Source organism: Rhodamnia argentea, chromosome 4 (assembly GCF_020921035.1).
Source record: "Rhodamnia argentea isolate NSW1041297 chromosome 4, ASM2092103v1, whole genome shotgun sequence".
NCBI classification, from domain to species: Eukaryota; Viridiplantae; Streptophyta; class Magnoliopsida; order Myrtales; family Myrtaceae; genus Rhodamnia; species Rhodamnia argentea.
Window position 1 is genome coordinate 10,432,155 of NC_063153.1, and position 19,506 is coordinate 10,451,660.

General features: G+C 40.9%; 1 protein-coding gene across 1 annotated transcript; it reads right to left on the bottom strand.

Moving 5' to 3' along the window:
- Positions 1-5,208: 5,208 nt before the first annotated feature.
- LOC115750061 (carotenoid 9,10(9',10')-cleavage dioxygenase-like) lies at positions 5,209-19,220 on the bottom strand. The gene is made up of 13 exons (XM_030687215.2): positions 19,128-19,220; positions 8,479-8,642; positions 8,126-8,263; positions 7,878-7,983; positions 7,309-7,568; positions 6,869-7,048; positions 6,698-6,776; positions 6,534-6,615; positions 6,367-6,429; positions 6,142-6,280; positions 5,734-6,058; positions 5,565-5,629; positions 5,209-5,452 (listed from the first exon to the last, which is right to left on the bottom strand). The coding sequence occupies exons 1-13, from the start codon at positions 19,135-19,137 to the stop codon at positions 5,279-5,281; spliced, it is 1,785 nt and encodes a 594-aa protein (XP_030543075.2). The 5' UTR covers positions 19,138-19,220; the 3' UTR covers positions 5,209-5,278.
- Between the last annotated feature and the right edge of the window lie 286 nt (positions 19,221-19,506).

The following is a 19,506-nucleotide window of genomic DNA, read 5'->3' on the forward strand; positions in this document are numbered from 1 at the left end:
AAAATAAAATAAAAAATAAAAATATCTTTTAAAATATAAAAAATTCAAAAAATTTACTAAATTTGTATTAAATAAAAATATTTTAGAAATATCATTTTTAATCAAATTATTAGAACAATTATTATATGATTTAGTTAAATATAGAAATGTTTAAAAAATATGGGTCGGGTATGAGTCAAGTATGGGTCGGGTTGGGTATGGGTCATTAAATTTGTACAGTATAAAAATGGGTCAAAACGGATTAAATAGATCAATATAGATCGGATCATATTCAATCCGACCCAAACCCAACTTGACTCACCCATTTGACACCTCTATTCCATTGTGTAACATATGCAAAATATTGAGCTTGATAGCTATTGAAAACACTCATTTAGTCAACAAACAACAATGGTCCTGTTTCGCCGCAAATGCGTCCCAATCAACGAAATATCTCTTACGAAAATTGATTGTTCGGTTTTTATTAAAAGCGGACGGGTTCTATGGCGGTTTCGGACATGAGGCTCAATGAATCACAAGGAACAAATATGCTTCTCGTAATTTAATTGACTGCGAAGTAAAAATAATAATTTCGTGGGAAGTTAATTAACGACAAAGTGAGAAGATAGAGTGATACAATGTCAAAGTTTAATCGACAACGAAGATATCCGAATCTACAACTAAAGTAAGGGGATTGAAAGATATGGAAGTATAATGTTGCGGGAAAAATAAATTGCGGAAGGTAAAGATAAAAATAAATAACTTGAGTTTTGTGATTAATTGAAGGGGTTTACAAAGGGTACACTTGGCATATTTATAATTCCCTACTAGAGGTTACAAGCTTTGGAATTCAAATAAACAAATAACTTTTTAATGGCAATTACGGAATCATCCAATGGAAGTTTCACAAACCCTAAATAATCGGATATGGACACGGCCACCCATTGGTTATTTTCTTGTCAATTGCTCACCATCGAGAAACTTCAAGGCTATCATCGATAACATCATGGTGTGTTGTCTATGACTTGCCATTAAGTTGTCCATTCCCTTCAACTTATTGGCATTGGGAAATTATTTCTTTGCCGAATGTTATCTTCGTTAAATTCATCATCCGATACGTTTTTCACGAAAGCCACGTTTTGTGTAAAATCTTCATGTGGTCCTCTATCTCCATCCTTAAGTAATTGCTCGTACTTAGAAACTTGCATTGCCAATTGAAATAAATCAGCAAAGTTTTGGCCTTCGAATTTTTCTCTTAGATTGAATTTCATTCCTTTGAAAGCCAAATTTGCGAATTTTTTCTCTGGAAATGAAGTAAGCCATATATTTCTATCCTTTTGAAATCAAGCAGCAAACTGCTCAACCGACTTGTTATTGTATTGATAAAATTTGGAATTAGTGTTCGTCACATCAGGTATTGTTCTATAAAATGATAATGGAATTGTTTCTAGCTTCATCTCTGCCCACCATCGAATTAGGCGGTAAATCACTGCACCAGATAAAAGCAGTTTTCGACAAAGACAAAGAAATAACCTAAAACTTATTTGTTCTTGCTTCTCACATTAGGATATAAATCAACGAATATGTATAATAGTCGATCGACTTTTGCTGCAGTAAGGATAAGGAGTGGCATCATGCTCAGGAAAGAAAAGTGGCGAGAAGAAGACAGAGAGGGATTGACCCCTTGATTCAGCATACAACAACAAGCACACATCTTTGTGGTCTTTAGAAATCCTCACAGTTACCTACTCTAAAGACGAAAGCCAACACCACGATTAAGTTAAGGGAAAGCTCTCTAAATCTGTGCTATACTTCTTCACTATTCAAGTCAACGGCGAATTCAGGGGTTTCAAAGCCTCTTGAGAAAGGCTGGTTATCGGAAATAGGTATGATAATGCCCTTGTCTAACCTTACTCATTGTTGAACTTCTTTGACAAACTATACTAGGCTCAACTGTGGATTTGACTGGCCATTTTGCCCCCTAGGCGGTAACGCCAGTCTTGCCAAATTGTTAAAGCATGTTAGGCCTAATAGGAATATTTACATTGAGTAGAATTGGCCTTATATCTTCAACATCCGACAATTGATTGGTTTGTTAACCAATTTGATATGCCAAATTTTTGTCACCAATTTGGTTATTTTGATCAACATCATCCTTATTATTCTCATCAATGTGACCTTGATTAGAAGATTTAGGCCTTTGCATTATTTTTTTTAGGGGTTTGACTAGTCTGACCAATATTGTTGACATCGATAAATGAAAGAGGGACTAGGAAAGTAACATGTTACCACTATATTGAATAGTGGCGGTTGATTGGACGATCTTGGCCTTGACAAAATATCATTGATGGCATTGAGGACAAATGGCCTAATCACATCTATCATGTGACTAACACTGTAATTGGCTATATCGTTCTGTTGTTCTTTGAACAAGCTCTTTCATAGTGGCCAACAAATGAGGATTTGGTGCTTCTTCTCTCTATTGATTTTCAGTGAGACGTCAAAAAATATCTTCCTCATTGCATTGGCCTTCTTCCTTCATTCAATTAATGGTTGAAGATGCGATGCCCCGGAACGTCACGCACAACACGTGTCCTTTAATTTCTTATTTTTGTTAGCATGCGGAAGCGTAAACAAACATTGAGTATGTCTCCTACCGGAAAATAGCACAAGTTAATTAACATACATATGCATCTTTGTTTTCATTGATGTTTCGTTTTTACAACCCTACAACCAAAACACAAAACATCAAAGTCTTGGGAGGGTCAAGGTCAGCCACCTTCCATACTACTAATATACACAAAAGCCAGCCTGCACAGTAGGCACGATCGGCGTTAGGATAGACAACATCACCCTCTGAGGTCTCTCCACCGTCATCACCAGTCGAAACCTCGTAGCAAGCCAAACAACTCGCCGTCGAGACTCAAGTACCAGGCGGCAAAATGATAAGGAATCCATCCATGGTACCCACATCGACCCACATTATAGAGCTACACTTTGCATATATTACTTCAAAATCAGGTACAAACACATCCTCATAAACAGCTTCATAATACATAGGGACTCCGAAATGCACTGGTGGTGAAGTGTCCATCCTACATTTTTGAAAAACAAAAGAGTGAGCAGAAGCCCAGCAGATGAAATCTCTAGGTTACCTGGTAACAAATAACGTGAGAACATAACAAGCAAGTGTGTATTTCGGGGAAAATTGCCAAAAAAAGTCATAAACCTATTATAATTGTGCCAATTCAGTTCTAAACATTTTTTTTTTTTTGCCGATTTAATCCTAAACATTTTGCAATTGTGCCAATTCAGTCCATCCGAGAAATTTTGGCTAGCTGGCGCTGATGTGGTCGTCAGCCTATTTTAATAATTTTTATTTATTTTTTCGTTTTTTCGTTTTTTTTTTTTTTTGCCCCCTCCCCTTCCCATTCCCCGATCAAGTCCTGCTTCTCATGTCCGAGTCGAAACCGCGAGGTCTTGGAGTGCGTGTACTATGCGCTAGCTTCGAATGGGTCCGCTCGGCATGCCGAGGCTGCAATGTCCGTCGATGTCTACAGTGCGCATAGGCCCATCGTTTGGTGTCTGCAACCGTCGGCGAATTTCTCAGCTGCCGAGGTGGATTTGCGCAGGTGCGGCGGCGCTCCGGCGGACGGTGGGGAACGAGCGGTCCAATTGGACGGCGGCAACCCAGGCGTGGGACAGGGTGGTGTTTGAGGCTGATCTGGATGGAGAGACCACGGCGGTGTTCGTGAAAGAGCTGAATCTGAGGCCCCACAGGAGATCCGACCTGGCGCAATTCAGCTGCCCTTTCGGGTGGGGCAGCTGGGACAAGGATGAGACTTCTGTGCTAACTGACGATGGCTGTCTCGGCGGCTCAGGAGGTGATCGGGTGCTCGCTGCAACGGAGCATTCGGAGCAACCCAGGGTTCGGGTCACGATCGGGTTGCCATCTAATTTCCACTAGCACCGCAGGTCCTCGGTTCACGTTCCCATGCCTTCAGTGGCCAGGATTTACAGTTCCAACGGGGTTAGTGAGTAAATGGGAAGGAAGAAGATGATGAAGCATGAGCTCTGCGGTTGTACCATGGATTGGAACCAAGCAGCTTCATTGCGGGAGAAGAACAGGCCCGAGGAAGATGGACGGAAAAAAAAAAAATAAAGGAAAAAAAATAAAATTAAAAATTAAAAAAATTATTAAAATATTAGGTCGCTGGCCTGTCGTTAAGCAGTATGAACCACACCTCAATAATCACATACTCTCCAGATGCAACTTACCGAAATTCAGCCAATAATTAACGCATGTACTCAGAAAGGTAGTTCAAATGCAGAAAAGCGAGTTCAGAAGCAGACAAGTAAGCTCAGACGCAGACAAGTAAGCTCAGATATAGAAAAGTGAGTTCATACTTAGTAAGCAATTCGGTTCAAACTTAGAAAATGCTTTAGACTTTGAAAACAGTTTATAGCTCAAAAGCAGAAAATGCTGCAGGCTTTGGAAACAATTTAGCTCAGAAGCAGAAAAGGCTTCAAACTTTCGAAACTACATGCCTGTTTGGCATGCTCTGATCGGTTGTCGCCTACCACATCAACCGATGATTTCATGTGACACGAGAGTCGTAACCATGGGTTATTTTTGCACCAAAAAAAAAATGTCATTTTGACTTGACATTATGGAGCAAGAAGTAATCACTTTTTTGTGAGAAAACTATAAAAATCAAAGTTTGTGATTTGTTGAAGATGGTGTAATGCCAAGTATATTAAGGCTAGGTAACACGTTGATGCAAACGTTTCTATGTTGGTCTTTGCTATATCTCAAACAAAAATAACAGCAACACCACCAACTTCCGCCAGCACTTTCTTCTCCAATTAGAGAGGCTTGCTCAATTCGGCACACGCTGCCATGTCTATCCCTCTCCACCACGTGTGCCACCCTTGCTCCTTCGGAGGCTTGTCGCCGACCTCAGCTCAAGGCCAGATCGACAGCAAACTCCTACCATGGTCAGACTCTGCTAGCGAGCTCGACTTCGACCTCTCACAGCCTCGGGGGCCATGAGTCGCGGGCTCAGGCCAAGCTCATGTGACCTTGCCGTCACAAGCCACCAACGATCTCACTACGGGGTGTTTGACAAATGAAAGTTCCATGGAAACCGTATGGAACTCGAGAAGGAAGTGTTATTTTTGCGACCGGCACACCACAAAAGTTCCTGGTGTCAACTATATGTACCTGCAATCAAGTAGCAAGAATTAGTGAAATTTCAATATACATGAAAATACCATCAAAAAAACATAGTTGTCGCGATTATTCACGAACTTCGGAGATGTCAGTAGATTCGTTGTGAACGAAAGTGATTATCCAACCGTCGTCCTCTTTGAATCCATCTTCTTTAGGAACAAAGGCAGCTCCGCTGCTGAAGATGTTCTCTCCAAATCTATGGTACTCAACCTTGATCGTGTCCTCAAACGGCTTCTCTTTCTTATGAAAACAAAAAGACGAATATGAGCATGAACTACACATTTTATTGCATCAAAGAGAAGGAAACAAGACAAAAAGAATAACAACAAATGGTTAGAAAGCCTTCTTTTACCGATGAAAATCCGGCTTCCGGTTCGTCTAACCATAGCTTGGCTAGGCCTCCATACTTGGGCATGCCTGATTTTATCACAGAAGTCGAAAAAGTCGGTAAGGATGATCGAAGAGATGCACAAAGCAGGTTTATGGTTTTGGAGGACGACAGTTCAATATATGATCATCACCTGAGGTAGAGCTTGCTGACAAGTCTGCAACTTGGGTGTACGCAAATTTGTTTTTAAGGCCTGTGAAGTTGCCATTGATCATAGGGAAGTCCATGGAGTATTTGGTTCCGGTGAGATTTCTTTCCTTAACTTCTCCGGTCTTCATGTTCAATCGCCATTCGTACGCGAGAGAGAAGAATGATGTCTCGCCTTCTGTCGAGGTAGCAACGCTTCCTCCGCTTGATCTAGTTGGCTTCAATCTCTTTGAAAACCATTCATGTTTGTTCAAACCAAAATCCGGACCTGGAATGACTGATTCAAGAGACCTACAGCCCCACACTACAACCTGTGTTCAATTCCACGATACCATTAAGGCAATTTCGAGAATTGATCCCCAACGGATATAATCACGGTTCAAATAACAGTTACCTCATCACCATCCTCGAAGCAATTCAGAATATGCAGAGCGCTATTGGGTTCCACATCGAACCAGCGGACTGAACTAGCATCGCCATAGCGAGGCATTACCCCGATCCTTGCATACTCTTCCTTTTCAAACTTTATCAATCTACGTTATCGATCAAAAGTTGAATTCCAATCAACTTGAGTTATGTTTACTTACTAGGTTTGAAATTATAGGACCGTATTACTCACGTTCCTCCTCTGATGAGTCGATTTATGTCTATCGTGATCGGGAAATCCATGATTACATTGTACCTGCATATAACCCTTGGTCGCATCAACAAAATCGCTACCTTTGATAGATATTAAATTCAGCAGTAGATCACACATTTTCTTAACAGAACAATGCATATACTAACCTCTGCGTGACCCCTATTTCATGACAGAGGGGACATCTATCGAGATTAAGATCAGCTTTATGAACTAGTTCCTTGCCATCAGCTGAATATTTGGATCAGAAATCCGTTGAAAAAACCCGTTACCAAGTTGACAACAGAGTCTGTATAAAGTTACAAAGAGTTACCTGAGATCACTCCAAGTTCCATGAATGGTTTTGCCGCATCTACCCCTACTGTAATTAACTCCCTGGTCTCCGGTGCTCTCTGGCATATGTGAATTGAGCGAGAATAGGTTTTTTCAGCCACATAATATGATGCATGATGTTCAGATAATGTACAGGTTCATGGTGACGAACCTTTGGGTGGCTCGTAAATGGCCGGTTCCACCCTCCATTCACATTCCAATCACCTAGAGTTTCGAGCGTGAAGATGTCAATCTCTTGAGGCAAGTAATTTTCTGCGATTGAGTAGATTTTCCCTCCATGTTCGAGGACATTGGTGTTGCTAAACAGTTTGTTCACCTTCCCGAATCTCAACTGAGAAGTTTCAGGGGAGAAACAGCACTGTCAGAACCGATTAGCTTTAACATCTGCAACATTTTCTACCATCTAGTCTTGAGATCGCCAAAATTTGCACTGAGAATCACCAGTTAATCAATACTGATATCAAAGTGCCCATATGTACCAAGGTCCTGAGTTCATTCCTGAAATGTCCTGATATTCCCCTTAAAAGACAAACTCGTGCCCGTTATTTTCAACTTATGCGAGGATGGACATGACTAAGTTGGTGGACGCACCGAATTTAGCAGATGAGCAGACAAAACGGCCAAGGAGTCCCCTTCAATTGCAGGTAGAAAGGATGGTTTGTTCCTTTGTTTTTCTAGCTTGTATGTCTCCGTTTCGACATATCTGTTGTTGTATAGTACAGTCCACATCCCGTCGATATCTTTGTTCAAGTACACAGCATGAAGCATTCCTTCTCCTTCGATCCAAGCATGACTCGACCATCCAAACATGGATTTGGTTGATTTTAGTCCTCCAAATAGTGGGTTTGACCCTGCAATTGTTGTAACAAAAACAATGAAAGAGGGAGTAAATACGACTTCATACTTCAAGGGGAAATTGATCGTAAAGTGAGCAGCATCCATGAAGCGAGAAATCTTAGGATTAGTTCATAATAGATTTAAGCTTGTTGTCTCACCAGTAGATGACATTGAGTTTGAACAAATTGTACGACAAGACCAAATTTCTCGCATATCGCGTACAGTTTCACCCTAAGCTAGTGCATGCTTTATTTTCTAGAGCAACATCATCAGACAAAATTCATTCTGCTACAAGATATAATCAGAATTGTGCATGTCCTGACCGTTTCTAACATAAACACCCTCCGGAAAATCATCCGGTACATGCCCTTCTATATCGTTGCTGATGTTAACGGCTCTTCCCAATTCACTAACTGGCGCGAAATTTCTCTGCACATATCAGATGAATCGAACAAAGGAATAAATGAAAACCCAATTGGTACTTTACATGTAATATCTTTAAAAAGGTGATCTTGAATCCCCTCATCTTGTGAATTTTGGTCTGAACTGAATGTGGTCTAAATAGCTAAACCTGAGATGGGAATAATGGTTGGTCCTCGAACTGAAACACCGAGTAGACCAACGCGTCCAGTATGCTCATGTACACCTTCTTGATCGCCTTTGAAATATCAACTCGAACAGGAGATTGCTGCAAATCTTTCGCACGTGGCTGCTCACAAAAGTTGCAAAATTTGCAGTCGGTTTGGCAGATTGTCAAGATATGTCCTTGTGAGGGATTAGATTAGCGCTTCAACGAGCTACATGAATCGAATCGAGCGTGATAATTTCACCAAGCGAAACTCAAGTTAGATATAGCTAAAGTAATCAAATTATAACATGTGTGTCTGTGAGCGCGTGCAAGAGAGGGAGAGAGAGAGACTTTACTTTTAAAGCAAGAGAGAGGTTAGACTTGAAGTGATCAAAGCCGAGGGGATTGGAGGACCTCTGTTGAACAGAGCGGTTCACTTGAAATGCCACAGGTGGAGAAGAAGCCATCTCTTCTCTCTTCTGCAGAGCTGAAGGTTGACAGTGTTTATATTCATGTGCTACTCGCTGTTGACGCCTAAATTTTGATTAATCTATTTTTTGCATAAAAATTATAAAAAATCATCTCACATATTTATTTTTAGCGTACATTGCATTGGCATATAATCGGGCAAGCAGAACACTTAATTTAGCATGCGTCTAGACTAGGCACGGGATGGAAAAATACACCGAGAAGATTTGAAACTTCAAGGACTGTATTGCAAATACTTAAAATTTCGTGGGATTGTATTGCAAATACTTGGAACTTCGGGGATCGTATTGCAAATACCAAAAGAAGATGAAGAAGGGAAGATGATGAAGGGAAGATAATGAAAAGAAGATGAAGAAGGGAAGATGATGAAGGGAAGATAATGAAGGGAAGATGAAAATGGAAGGTGAAGAAATGAAGATGAAGAAGGGAAGATGAAAATGGAAGGTGAAGAAATGAAGATGAAGAAGAGAAGATGAAGATGGAAGGTGAAGAAATGAAGGTGAAGAATGAAGGATGAAGAACTTTGCCTATAAAAGAGAGAGCTCTTGAGAAGAGTTTTAGAGAAGGGGGAAGTGGAAGAGAATTGAGAGAGAGAGTAGAAGAGAATTGAGAGAGTTTTTTAGGAAGAGTGGAAGAGAATTGAGAGAGTTTTGAGAGAGTTTTTGAGAGGAATTTTTAGAGAGGAAAAAGAGAGTTCTTGAGAAAAATCAGAAGAGAAAATTCGAGAGTGAAGAAAAGTGTTTTAGTCGAGCATCATCTTCGACGAGTCCCGACACATATTTCGCCCCTCGCAACCCAACAACGCCATTGCTCGCCATTTTCAACGACAGCCGCGTTCTTTCAGCTCCGAGATCTTGAAGGGAACTATAACGTGTATGTGAGTAAGATTTTGTGTAATAGAAGGTAATCCTTTCCATCTCGATCTACAAAAATGTAATCGTTTGGTGTGAACATTCGTTTGTTTATTTTAGACATGCCACGTGTTCCAAATTTTAGCATTATTACATGTTAATTTATTTCTGTAAATACTCGTGATTGGCTGCGTTTTCTTTCTTTCTAAATCACCCATGGTGTATATCGTACAAAGTTCAATGTTTTACATCCCCATAAAAAAGAAGAAAAAACCAAAAAAATTGCATCTTTGAATTTCAAGTAAAATCCATCAAAATTGCCAAATCAAATATTTTTCATGAAAATGGTACCGAAAGGGCGTTAGAGAAATCGACGTAACCAAATCCCCCGAATTCAAAATCTCTGGTTCGCGGAAATAAGATAGTTTTCTCCCGCTATTTTATTTAGGTTTCTAATCAACCTACCGAAAATGATTAGTGGCGACTCCAATTCAAAACACGTTGCATGTTAATTATTTGAATCTTAAGTTGCGATTTGGTATGGACTTGGGAGAGTCCGAGTTAGGTTAGTTAATTAATTAACCCGATAATCCATTAGCCCGAAAATTAACTTATTTATTTTTTTTAGAAGGTCGCGACTGCTTGGCGACTCCACTGGGGATTCAAAGAGGACTTAGGCCAAATAATTTCATGAAAAAGAAATCACTTGATTTGGTAAACTTTGGTTGAATTCTCATTCTTAGGTGTTAAATGTTTTTGCAGATTGGGAGTTATAAGGGGAGGAGTGATCGGCTAACCCTTTGTTTTGCAGACTTGGTGAATTGGAATTGTGATTTAACTTTTGAATCATTGAAGCGATGTTTGCCTTTAATTGTTGTGCATGATTTATCGTATTTGCACTACACTGCACATAACCCGTGACCGGACCTGGGTCACACTAATAGTTTTAAGATGGTATTTAGATGGTTCTTTAACCTTGGTGGTAAGGTTTCGCTAAAGGTTATCCCATCCTGGATCCCGAAAATTTTTCCAAAAAATGGCTCAAGAGTCGTTCTCATACACGTGAGGCTACGATGCATGAGAATTGCCCTTGTCGACCGAACCAAGCCGAAGTGATTGGACCCGACTAGTCATGACTATTGTACGCGAGGTTGCGACTAGTCATGATGATTGTGTGCGCGAGGCTGCGACATGTCGTTTCGTTCATCATTTCACTTTGCAAAAGCCTTTTGGATAGATAGAATAAGATTTAAACTCACAATTCATGCGCATGTCTTTGTGATTGGCATTTTCTTCGTATGAGAGGTAATTTCTTGTCTCTTGTACCCTGTTATCTCATTTTTATTTTGAGCTGGTCCATGGTTTAGGAGTATCGTTGTCTTATTTCCAATTTCGCACTTTGCTTCCGTAGCTTTTACAATTTCATCGGTTGTCCTCATTTCTGATTTGGCTTGTTCTTGTTGTGCGATTTTTACTAAATTCTACGATCGAGCTTTGAGTAAGTACCAAACACGAAAGTTGTAGACCTATGTTTCAACTAATATCCTACAAAATTTCAGAATTAAATTCATAATTTAAGATGGCCTTTCGTTTTTTCAACTACCTGCGGTTATAACAGTTTTCTGAATGTGATTTTTTGGAAAAACACATTAAACTGATTTGACCCGTGCATTTCTAGTCCGATTGGCCAACATAAAAGTTGTTCATCATCTTCTCAACTACAAGCTCGTAAAATTTGGACATGTTTTGATCAACGTGCGAATTAATATGAATTTTTTCGTAAAAGCGGATAAACTGAAAATTACATGTTTCAATCCTTTGGTCATAATCACTTTGTTCGTTTGAGTCTAGAGGGATGCCATGGGCCGGCTCGCTATTCTTGCTCCCTGTACTCATTTTGGGTTTGTTACGTGTACAGGTAATTTATCACGGATCCTCCACATATCACCCGATCGGTAGCAAAAAGGATGGCCGACATCAACGCCACCGTTAGTGCTGCCCTGGATGAGAAACTTGGCTCCTTGACCGAGCGCTTTGAAGGGATGATGTCCCGAAAGATGGAGGAAATGATGGCCGCCTTTGCCGCCAAACTTCAATCATCCACCTCCAGCCCGCCGCTAACCATTCCTGCTCTAATTCCTCCTACGGACAACGTCGGTAAAGCCCTAGAAGCTACTCCCTATCCGACAATGCCGCTAGAGGATGTGATCATCACGGGCGTGAACTCGAGCACGCCGCCCGTAGTCCCAATCCCTCAAGCCAACCCTGTGGGCCCCGGGTTGAATGGTGATACGGTCAAACTGTTGGCCCAAATGGAACAGAGGATCCGAGAGGTTGAGGGGACTCACAACATACCCCAGATTGACCTGTCTGTCTTTTCAAAGGTCACGGTGCCGGAGAAGTTCAAGATGCCCGACTTTGAGAAGTATGATGGAACTTCCAACCCGGTTCAGCACGTCCGGATGTACCGGGCAAGAATGAATAAGCATGCGACCAACGGTCCCTTAATGGTTCAGACCTTCCAGGCTAGTTTAAAAGAAGCTCGCCATGAGATGGTATACGGACTACGAGATCTACCGGATGGATGATTGGGAGAAGGCAGCTAATGCTTTCATCAAACATTTCAGCTTTAACTTGGACGTGCTCACCACCAGAGAGGACCTTGAGCAGCTTGAGATGAAAAAGGAAGAAACAATCAAGCAATATGCCACTAGGTGGAGGAACGTGGCATCTCAGCTGAAACCAGTCCCTCCCGAAAGGGAACTCATGAAATTGTTTGTTTCCACCCCGCCGCCGGTTATGAGAACTCGAATTTTGGGATCTGCTGCCACGTCATTCAGCCATCTCATCGCAATGGCTGAAGAAATCGAGAACGGCATGAAGAAAGGTTGGTACGGTGATGTCGCCATGACGACTAAGAGGTTTGTGGTAAGGAAAGACAAGGAGTCGGCCCCACGAGTCAACATGACCTACAGCCAAAAACCCACGACCCGGACGCCGGTCGTACTGATTCCTAATCAGCAGTAGGCTAATTTCGGTATGCAACGACAAAGAGGGAATCAATGGTCTCCTCGGCGGTTTACCCCTCTACCGGGAACCTTGTCGCAGGTACTTGCGGTTCTGCGTAAGAGAGGTTTAGCGACTTCCGAGCCTCTACGACCCAAGAATACGAGCTTGCCGAGATATGATCCATCGAAGAAATGTGATTACCACTGCGGGGAGCTTGGACATGACAACGATGGCTGTTTTGTCTTTGAAGCATCGGATTCAAGATCTCCTGGATTCTAAAGCATTCTCATTCCAAGGCAACAAACAGCCAAATGTCCGGAATAATCCTTTGCCGGATCATTCCGGTAAAGTTAATGCTGTATTCGAGCTGGGAATCAGACAGGTTGGTGCTAGTAAGGATGAAGGAGTCTTCGATATCGCCGGTTGTTTTGATGATGTAACCATTGCTGCTATATCTCGAAGACGGAGCGCATAAGGAGGAACCTTACTCGGCGCCTAAACCTTCCAAATCATTCATTAATGCCATATGTGATGATCCACTGGAGGGTTTAGATTCAGAGTAACATCTTTATGTTTATGCAATCCCCTACGTGGGACATTTTCTGTTTCCTTTAGGTTTTGGATCGCATTTGGATTTCTATTCTGTCTTGCACTCTTGGATTTTCTTTCCTAGAAGATGTAATTTCATATCAATAAAATTGCACCATTTTTCGAATCTTGTTGAAGTATCCCAAACCAACCCGATGACGATAACCAACGACCAACAAGTTTGTCATCATGGTAAGAACCGAGGGTTGGGCTTCTTCAAGAATTCATGTCCCACGGTTTTGAAAAAAAAAATAACAAAAATAAATAAATAAAGTTCCAAAAAAAAAATCACACTGCAATTAAACCTTGTTTGTTTTTCTGATTTTGTTACTTTATGTTTCAAGGGGATATATGAGGAGGGGAACTTAGTGGATTCAGAAGTATACGACCTAGATGAGTCCAGTCCAGATTATGAGGAAATTCGTCGAGATTTCGAACGACATGAGGAGATCAAGCCCTTGACCGGTGAACAAACTGTCTCGGTCAACCTAGGCGATGCGGAAAACCCTAAAGATGTTAAGATCGGAGCAAACCTTTCCAAAGAGATGAGCGAGCGCTTGACTAAGCTCCCGAAGGATTACCAGGACATTTTCACCTGGTCCTATGCAGATATGCCCGGTCTTGACCGTTCCATTGTCGAACATTGTTTGCCGACGGATCTTTCGGCTAAGCCGGTGGTGCAAAAGTCAAGGAGGGCCAGCACAGAATTGGTCTAGAAGATCAAAGAGGAAGTCATGAAAGCGCTTGACGTCGGATTCCTTGAGACCACGAGAATATTTCGATTGGTTGACAATATAGTCCCAGTCATGAAGAAGGATGGGCGTATTCGGTATCGCAGAGTTTGAATTGTTCTCATTCATGGACGGTTTCTCCGGGTACAATCAGATCCCGATGAATGTCAATGACAAGTTGAAAATCACCAACACCACGGCCTAGTGGTTGGGGGAATGACAGTGGTCCGAGGCGTCCCGGGTTCGATCCCGGGATTTGACATCAATGTACAAAGATTAATAAAAACTTTTTTGCTTCGCAGTTTAATGCCGATTGAAGCTCAGCCCAGATGGTTACAAAACCGGAGAGATAACATCCCGGACATACAATCCGATCCAGATGAGTTGATCTTTTCAATTCAAAGTTCACAAGAAAATTCGTACAAGGGTAAAGCGGTACCGTTTCAACTCGTTTAGAACATGAGAACGTACATTGATGCTTTCCCTTTTGATTTTTACGGGGGTCACTGCCTTTCCAGATAGGGAAGTATCCATTCTCCCCGAAAAATTAATGAAATAAGAAATTCCTGGAGCCTTTGACAATCTCATGTCTCGAACCGGATAATGAAGTTTTGCAACTCATTTGCATGAGCAGGGGCAACTCCCAATCCACGCCCCTAAGAAGTTTCTTATGTGCTTGCGAATTCTGTCCACCAAGATAAAAAGTTGCTGCATTTTATATGCTCAAAAACACTCATACATTGCATAGTTTGCGCATGACTGTTCCTCATGTTTAATTTACCAACTCTGAATAAGGAACATGAACTACATAAGATACATCGAATGTATGGAATGGGGGCGGGCAGGATGATGAAAGGCAATCCTTTCCCAAACACGTCCCATTTTTTCGGGAGAGTTGAACGGTGGCTAAGTTCCACATTTCACAAGGTAAAAGGTTTTCTCGCAAAAGGTACGATAGCCGAAATGACAGAGGCATTCAGTTCTCTATCCCAAACACTACGGGTGATCCATTGATTACCCCTTTTGAGCGGTGGTTTCATTTCTTTACCCCTGTCAAGAACCACCCCACATCGGGGTCCAGACGAGTTAATTCCAGCGGCAACACGAGGTAAATGGTTAGAAATTTTCTTGCTGGGACTAACATTAATCTTCGGGTGTTTCTTTGCATTTATACTCGAATTTTAATTCAAGTGCCTTAGGATGATGAAGAGCATTCACTTCTCTATCCTATACACTTCATTCTTTGCATAGCCCACTTGAGCCTGCAAATTCATTTCTTAAACCCTTGTTGGTGATCATTTGCTCATTCCAAAGACGAAGATAGCATTTTCCCAAGGATTAGAATTGGAGATGGTCGGGTCAACAGACAATTCCCGAATGGACTCATTTCTTGTATGCTAGATTTTTTATGTTTACATAATTTTTCTTTGTAAATGTTTATGTTTGTTGTAATTCCTGGTTCAAAATCATGGAATTGTAAAAAAAAAAGGAGAGGCAAACTCAGCTTAAAGGAGAAGGGCCCGCTCTCGAAAAAACAAAAAACAAAAAAAAAGCAAAATAGAGAGATGTCGAAGAGCTCTCAAAGAAAAAAGAAAAGAAATCTCTTCTCGAAAAAAAGAAAAAAAAAAGAAAAATGAGAGTCGGGAGTAAGAAAAGCAAAGGCCGATCTCATATGAAAATTTCAAGCATAGGAAAAGCAAAGTGCCTACCAAAAGTAAGGCCAATGCACATTCATTTGTAAAGTACTTCTGAATTTTGAATGTACATTTTTGCATGTTAAGTTGTAAATTCCATGTACATGTTTGCATTGTGTCTCTTGCAAATCCTCGACAGACACTTGTTGTGAAGAAGACTCCCCAAGAAGTCAGTTTGCAAAGTGCAATTTTCAGTAGAAAACTACCATCCCTCATTCAATGATGGTATTCTTTCTGAAGACATTTCCAGAAGACCAAGATCGGTGACTAGTCGGCGATGATCACCAACGTCAAGCCCCTTCTCATTTAATTTCTGAGCCAAAACGAGCCTTTTCGTTCCTCGGTCCCCAATCCTAGCCTACGTTATAACCCTCCAAAGTCTCTTCTGATTAGGGCACTTGAGTTAACGTAGAGTTAAATGATTTTAAGCATCACTCGAAGAAGTTCGAGCAAGATTATTTCTCTCTCATTTTTGCAGGATTCTTGACTTGTAAATCCGGAGCAAATGATGAAGAAATTCATTTCAAAGCAGCCTTGACTCAACCGGAGTCCCCTTTGTAAACCTTTGACCTAGCTCTCATTACGGTCCTAATCAAGACCTCCAGATCGGCTCGGTCGTATCAATTGCGAGATTACTTGGATCCTTATCGAATGCGATGATGGAAAGATTGAGTGATTTCTCTTGAATCCTCGCAGACGGGATAAATAGCTTTTCTCGAGAGTGAGAGAAAGCCCTTTCGGACCGAAGTCCCCCATTCAGCTCACATTCGAGGTATTCGTAATGTGAGAACCTCCCTGGACAAAATTGGTAATGCAAACTTGACAGAATGGTTATGCATGAACCATAGTATGAGTGATTGCATTATACTCATTGTTGAATATGTTTGTGTGTGTTACCTATGACATTCTATGATAGGTAATACATTCCCGATGTTCGAGTTCCCTCCCAAGGTCTCGAAATTCATCCAAGGATTATTGAATGAGCAAGTTTTGCTGGCAAATGCCTACCAGTGTACGATACAGACAATCGCTTCGTTCCTTGATTAATCGTTTGGAGAACCCAGGTAAGTTTTCCGAACCCCTTTTCAAATTAACAACTCTTCTCATGATAGTTGTTATGATTCAATTCGTGCAATATGCCCCTTTTGTACTTATCGATTCCATTCCATGGTGCTCCTATCAAATATTGTTCAATTCGGGCAATATGCCTCTTCGTCAAGTCGTGTAGACATATGCACCGGCGATCTTGACATCTTATCAAATCATAACGACGTAACTCTTATGGTTTCAATCTCGGGACGTGAAGACATATGCACCGGCGATCTTGACATCTTATCAAATCATAACGACGTAACTCTTATGGTTTCAATCTCGGGACGTGAAGACATATGCACCGGCGATCTTGACATCTTATCAAATCATAACGACGTAGCTCTTATGGTTTCAATCTCGGGACGTGAAGACATATGCACCGGCGATCTTGACATCTCTTCAAATCATAACGACGTAGCTCTTATGATTTCAGTATCAGATCACGAAGACGTATGCACCGGTGATCTTGACCTTTAGTCGGCTCATAATGACATAGCTCTTATGATTTTCGGCTCCATTTATCAAATCATGAAGACATAAGCACCCATATTTTTTATCCAAACCAAATCATAACGACGTAGCTCTTATGATTTTGGTTCCCCTTTATCGAATCGTGAAGACATATGCACTGGCGATTTCGACATTTAATCAACTCACAACGACGTAGCTCTTGTGAACTTGATTTCACTTCTTTCGACTCACAACGACGTAGCTCTTGTGATCTCGAATGACACACATATTTTGCGCTGTTTTGCATTAGGGAGAAGTCTCGATAACGAGATAGGCCAAATACCTTAAAATCCTTGCATCCGCAAAAAGAAACTTGGAAATTAAGAGAACCATTAGCTTACGAGAAATTTGGTAAAACAGGTATTCTTGTATGCGATCCATGTGCATGTTTCTCTAACATGGAAAAGAGGAATTATGACACATGTTATTTACAGTCTTGCATATCATGCATCACTTCATTACATTAAAAAAAAATGGGATTAAAACTCCCGCCAAAAAAGTTCATCCATAATTTGCACTATCAAAATTTAGGATTCAATTTTGTCTTTGAGCGGAACCTCTACGAGCCTCCACTCAAAGAGGGGCAGCTGTTGACGCCTAAATTTTGATTAATCTATTTTTTGCATAAAAATTATAAAAAATCATCTCACATATTTATTTTTAGCGTACATTGCATTGGCATATAATCGGGCAAGCAGAACACTTAATTTAGCATGCGTCTAGACTAGGCACGGGATGGAAAAATACACCGAGAAGATTTGAAACTTCAAGGACTGTATTGCAAATACTTAAAATTTCGGGGACCGTATTGCAAATACTTGGAACTTCGGGGACTGTATTGCAAATACCAAAAGAAGATGAAGAAGGGAAGATGATGAAGGGAAGATAATGAAAAGAAGATGAAGAAGGGAAGATGATGAAGGGAAGATAATGAAGGGAAGATGAAAATGGAAGGTGAAGAAATGAAGATGAAGAAGGGAAGATGAAAATGGAAGGTGAAGAAATGAAGATGAAGAAGAGAAGATGAAGATGGAAGGTGAAGAAATGAAGGTGAAGAATGAAGGATGAAGAACTTTGCCTATAAAAGAGAGAGCTCTTGAGAAGAGTTTTAGAGAAGGGGGAAGTGGAAGAGAATTGAGAGAGAGAGTAGAAGAGAATTGAGAGAGTTTTTTAGGAAGAGTGGAAGAGAATTGAGAGAGTTTTGAGAGAGTTTTTGAGAGGAATTTTTAGAGAGGAAAAAGAGAGTTCTTGAGAAAAATCAGAAGAGAAAATTCGAGAGTGAAGAAAAGTGTTTTAGTCGAGCATCATCTTCGACGAGTCCCGACACATATTTCGCCCCTCGCAACCCAACAACGCCATTGCTCGCCATTTTCAACGACAGCCGCGTTCTTTCAGCTCCGAGATCTTGAAGGGAACTATAACGTGTATGTGAGTAAGATTTTGTGTAATAGAAGGTAATCCTTTCCATCTCGATCTACAAAAATGTAATCGTTTGGTGTGAACATTCGTTTGTTTATTTTAGACATGCCACGTGTTCCAAATTTTAGCATTATTACATGTTAATTTATTTCCGTAAATACTCGTGATTGGCTGCGTTTTCTTTCTTTCTAAATCACCCATGGTGTATATCGTACAAAGTTCAATGTTTTACATCCCCATAAAAAAGAAGAAAAAACCAAAAAAATTGCATCTTTGAATTTCAAGTAAAATCCATCAAAATTGCCAAATCAAATATTTTTCATGAAAATGGTACCGAAAGGGCGTTAGAGAAATCTGACGTAACCAAATCCCCGAATTCAAAATCTCCGGTTCGCGGAAATAAGATAGTTTTCTCCCGCTATTTTATTTAGGTTTCTAATCAACCTACCGAAAATGATTAGTGGCGACTCCAATTCAAAACACGTTGCATGTTAATTATTTGAATCTTAAGTTGCGATTTGGTATGGACTTGGGAGAGTCCGAGTTAGGTTAGTTAATTAATTAACCCGATAATCCATTAGCCCGAAAATTAACTTATTTATTTTTTTTAGAAGGTCGCGACACTCGCCCATACGTCAGCCCTCATATAATCTGGGAATGACTACTTTAATTCTGTCCACCGCAGGTGAAAAAACGCATAACTTTCACCAGACTGCTTTGTTAGATATGCAGAGACTAAAGAAAGGACGGGTTACAAATCATGTTATTCGACGTAAGGCGGACGCAACTCCCATCGAGAACACGATGACAGAGGAACCCCGGGGCTCGGACACGAGCAATGACCGCCTTCGGATATTCCAGCATTTACTTCCGTTTAGCTGGCTCTGCAGCCCCACTAGTTCGACCGAGACAACTCATTTTTACACTCGGCGGAGCCGGCATGACCCGTGGACAAACACTTTTATCAAGGTACGATAACATCACAGCAAGAAATTCCTTTT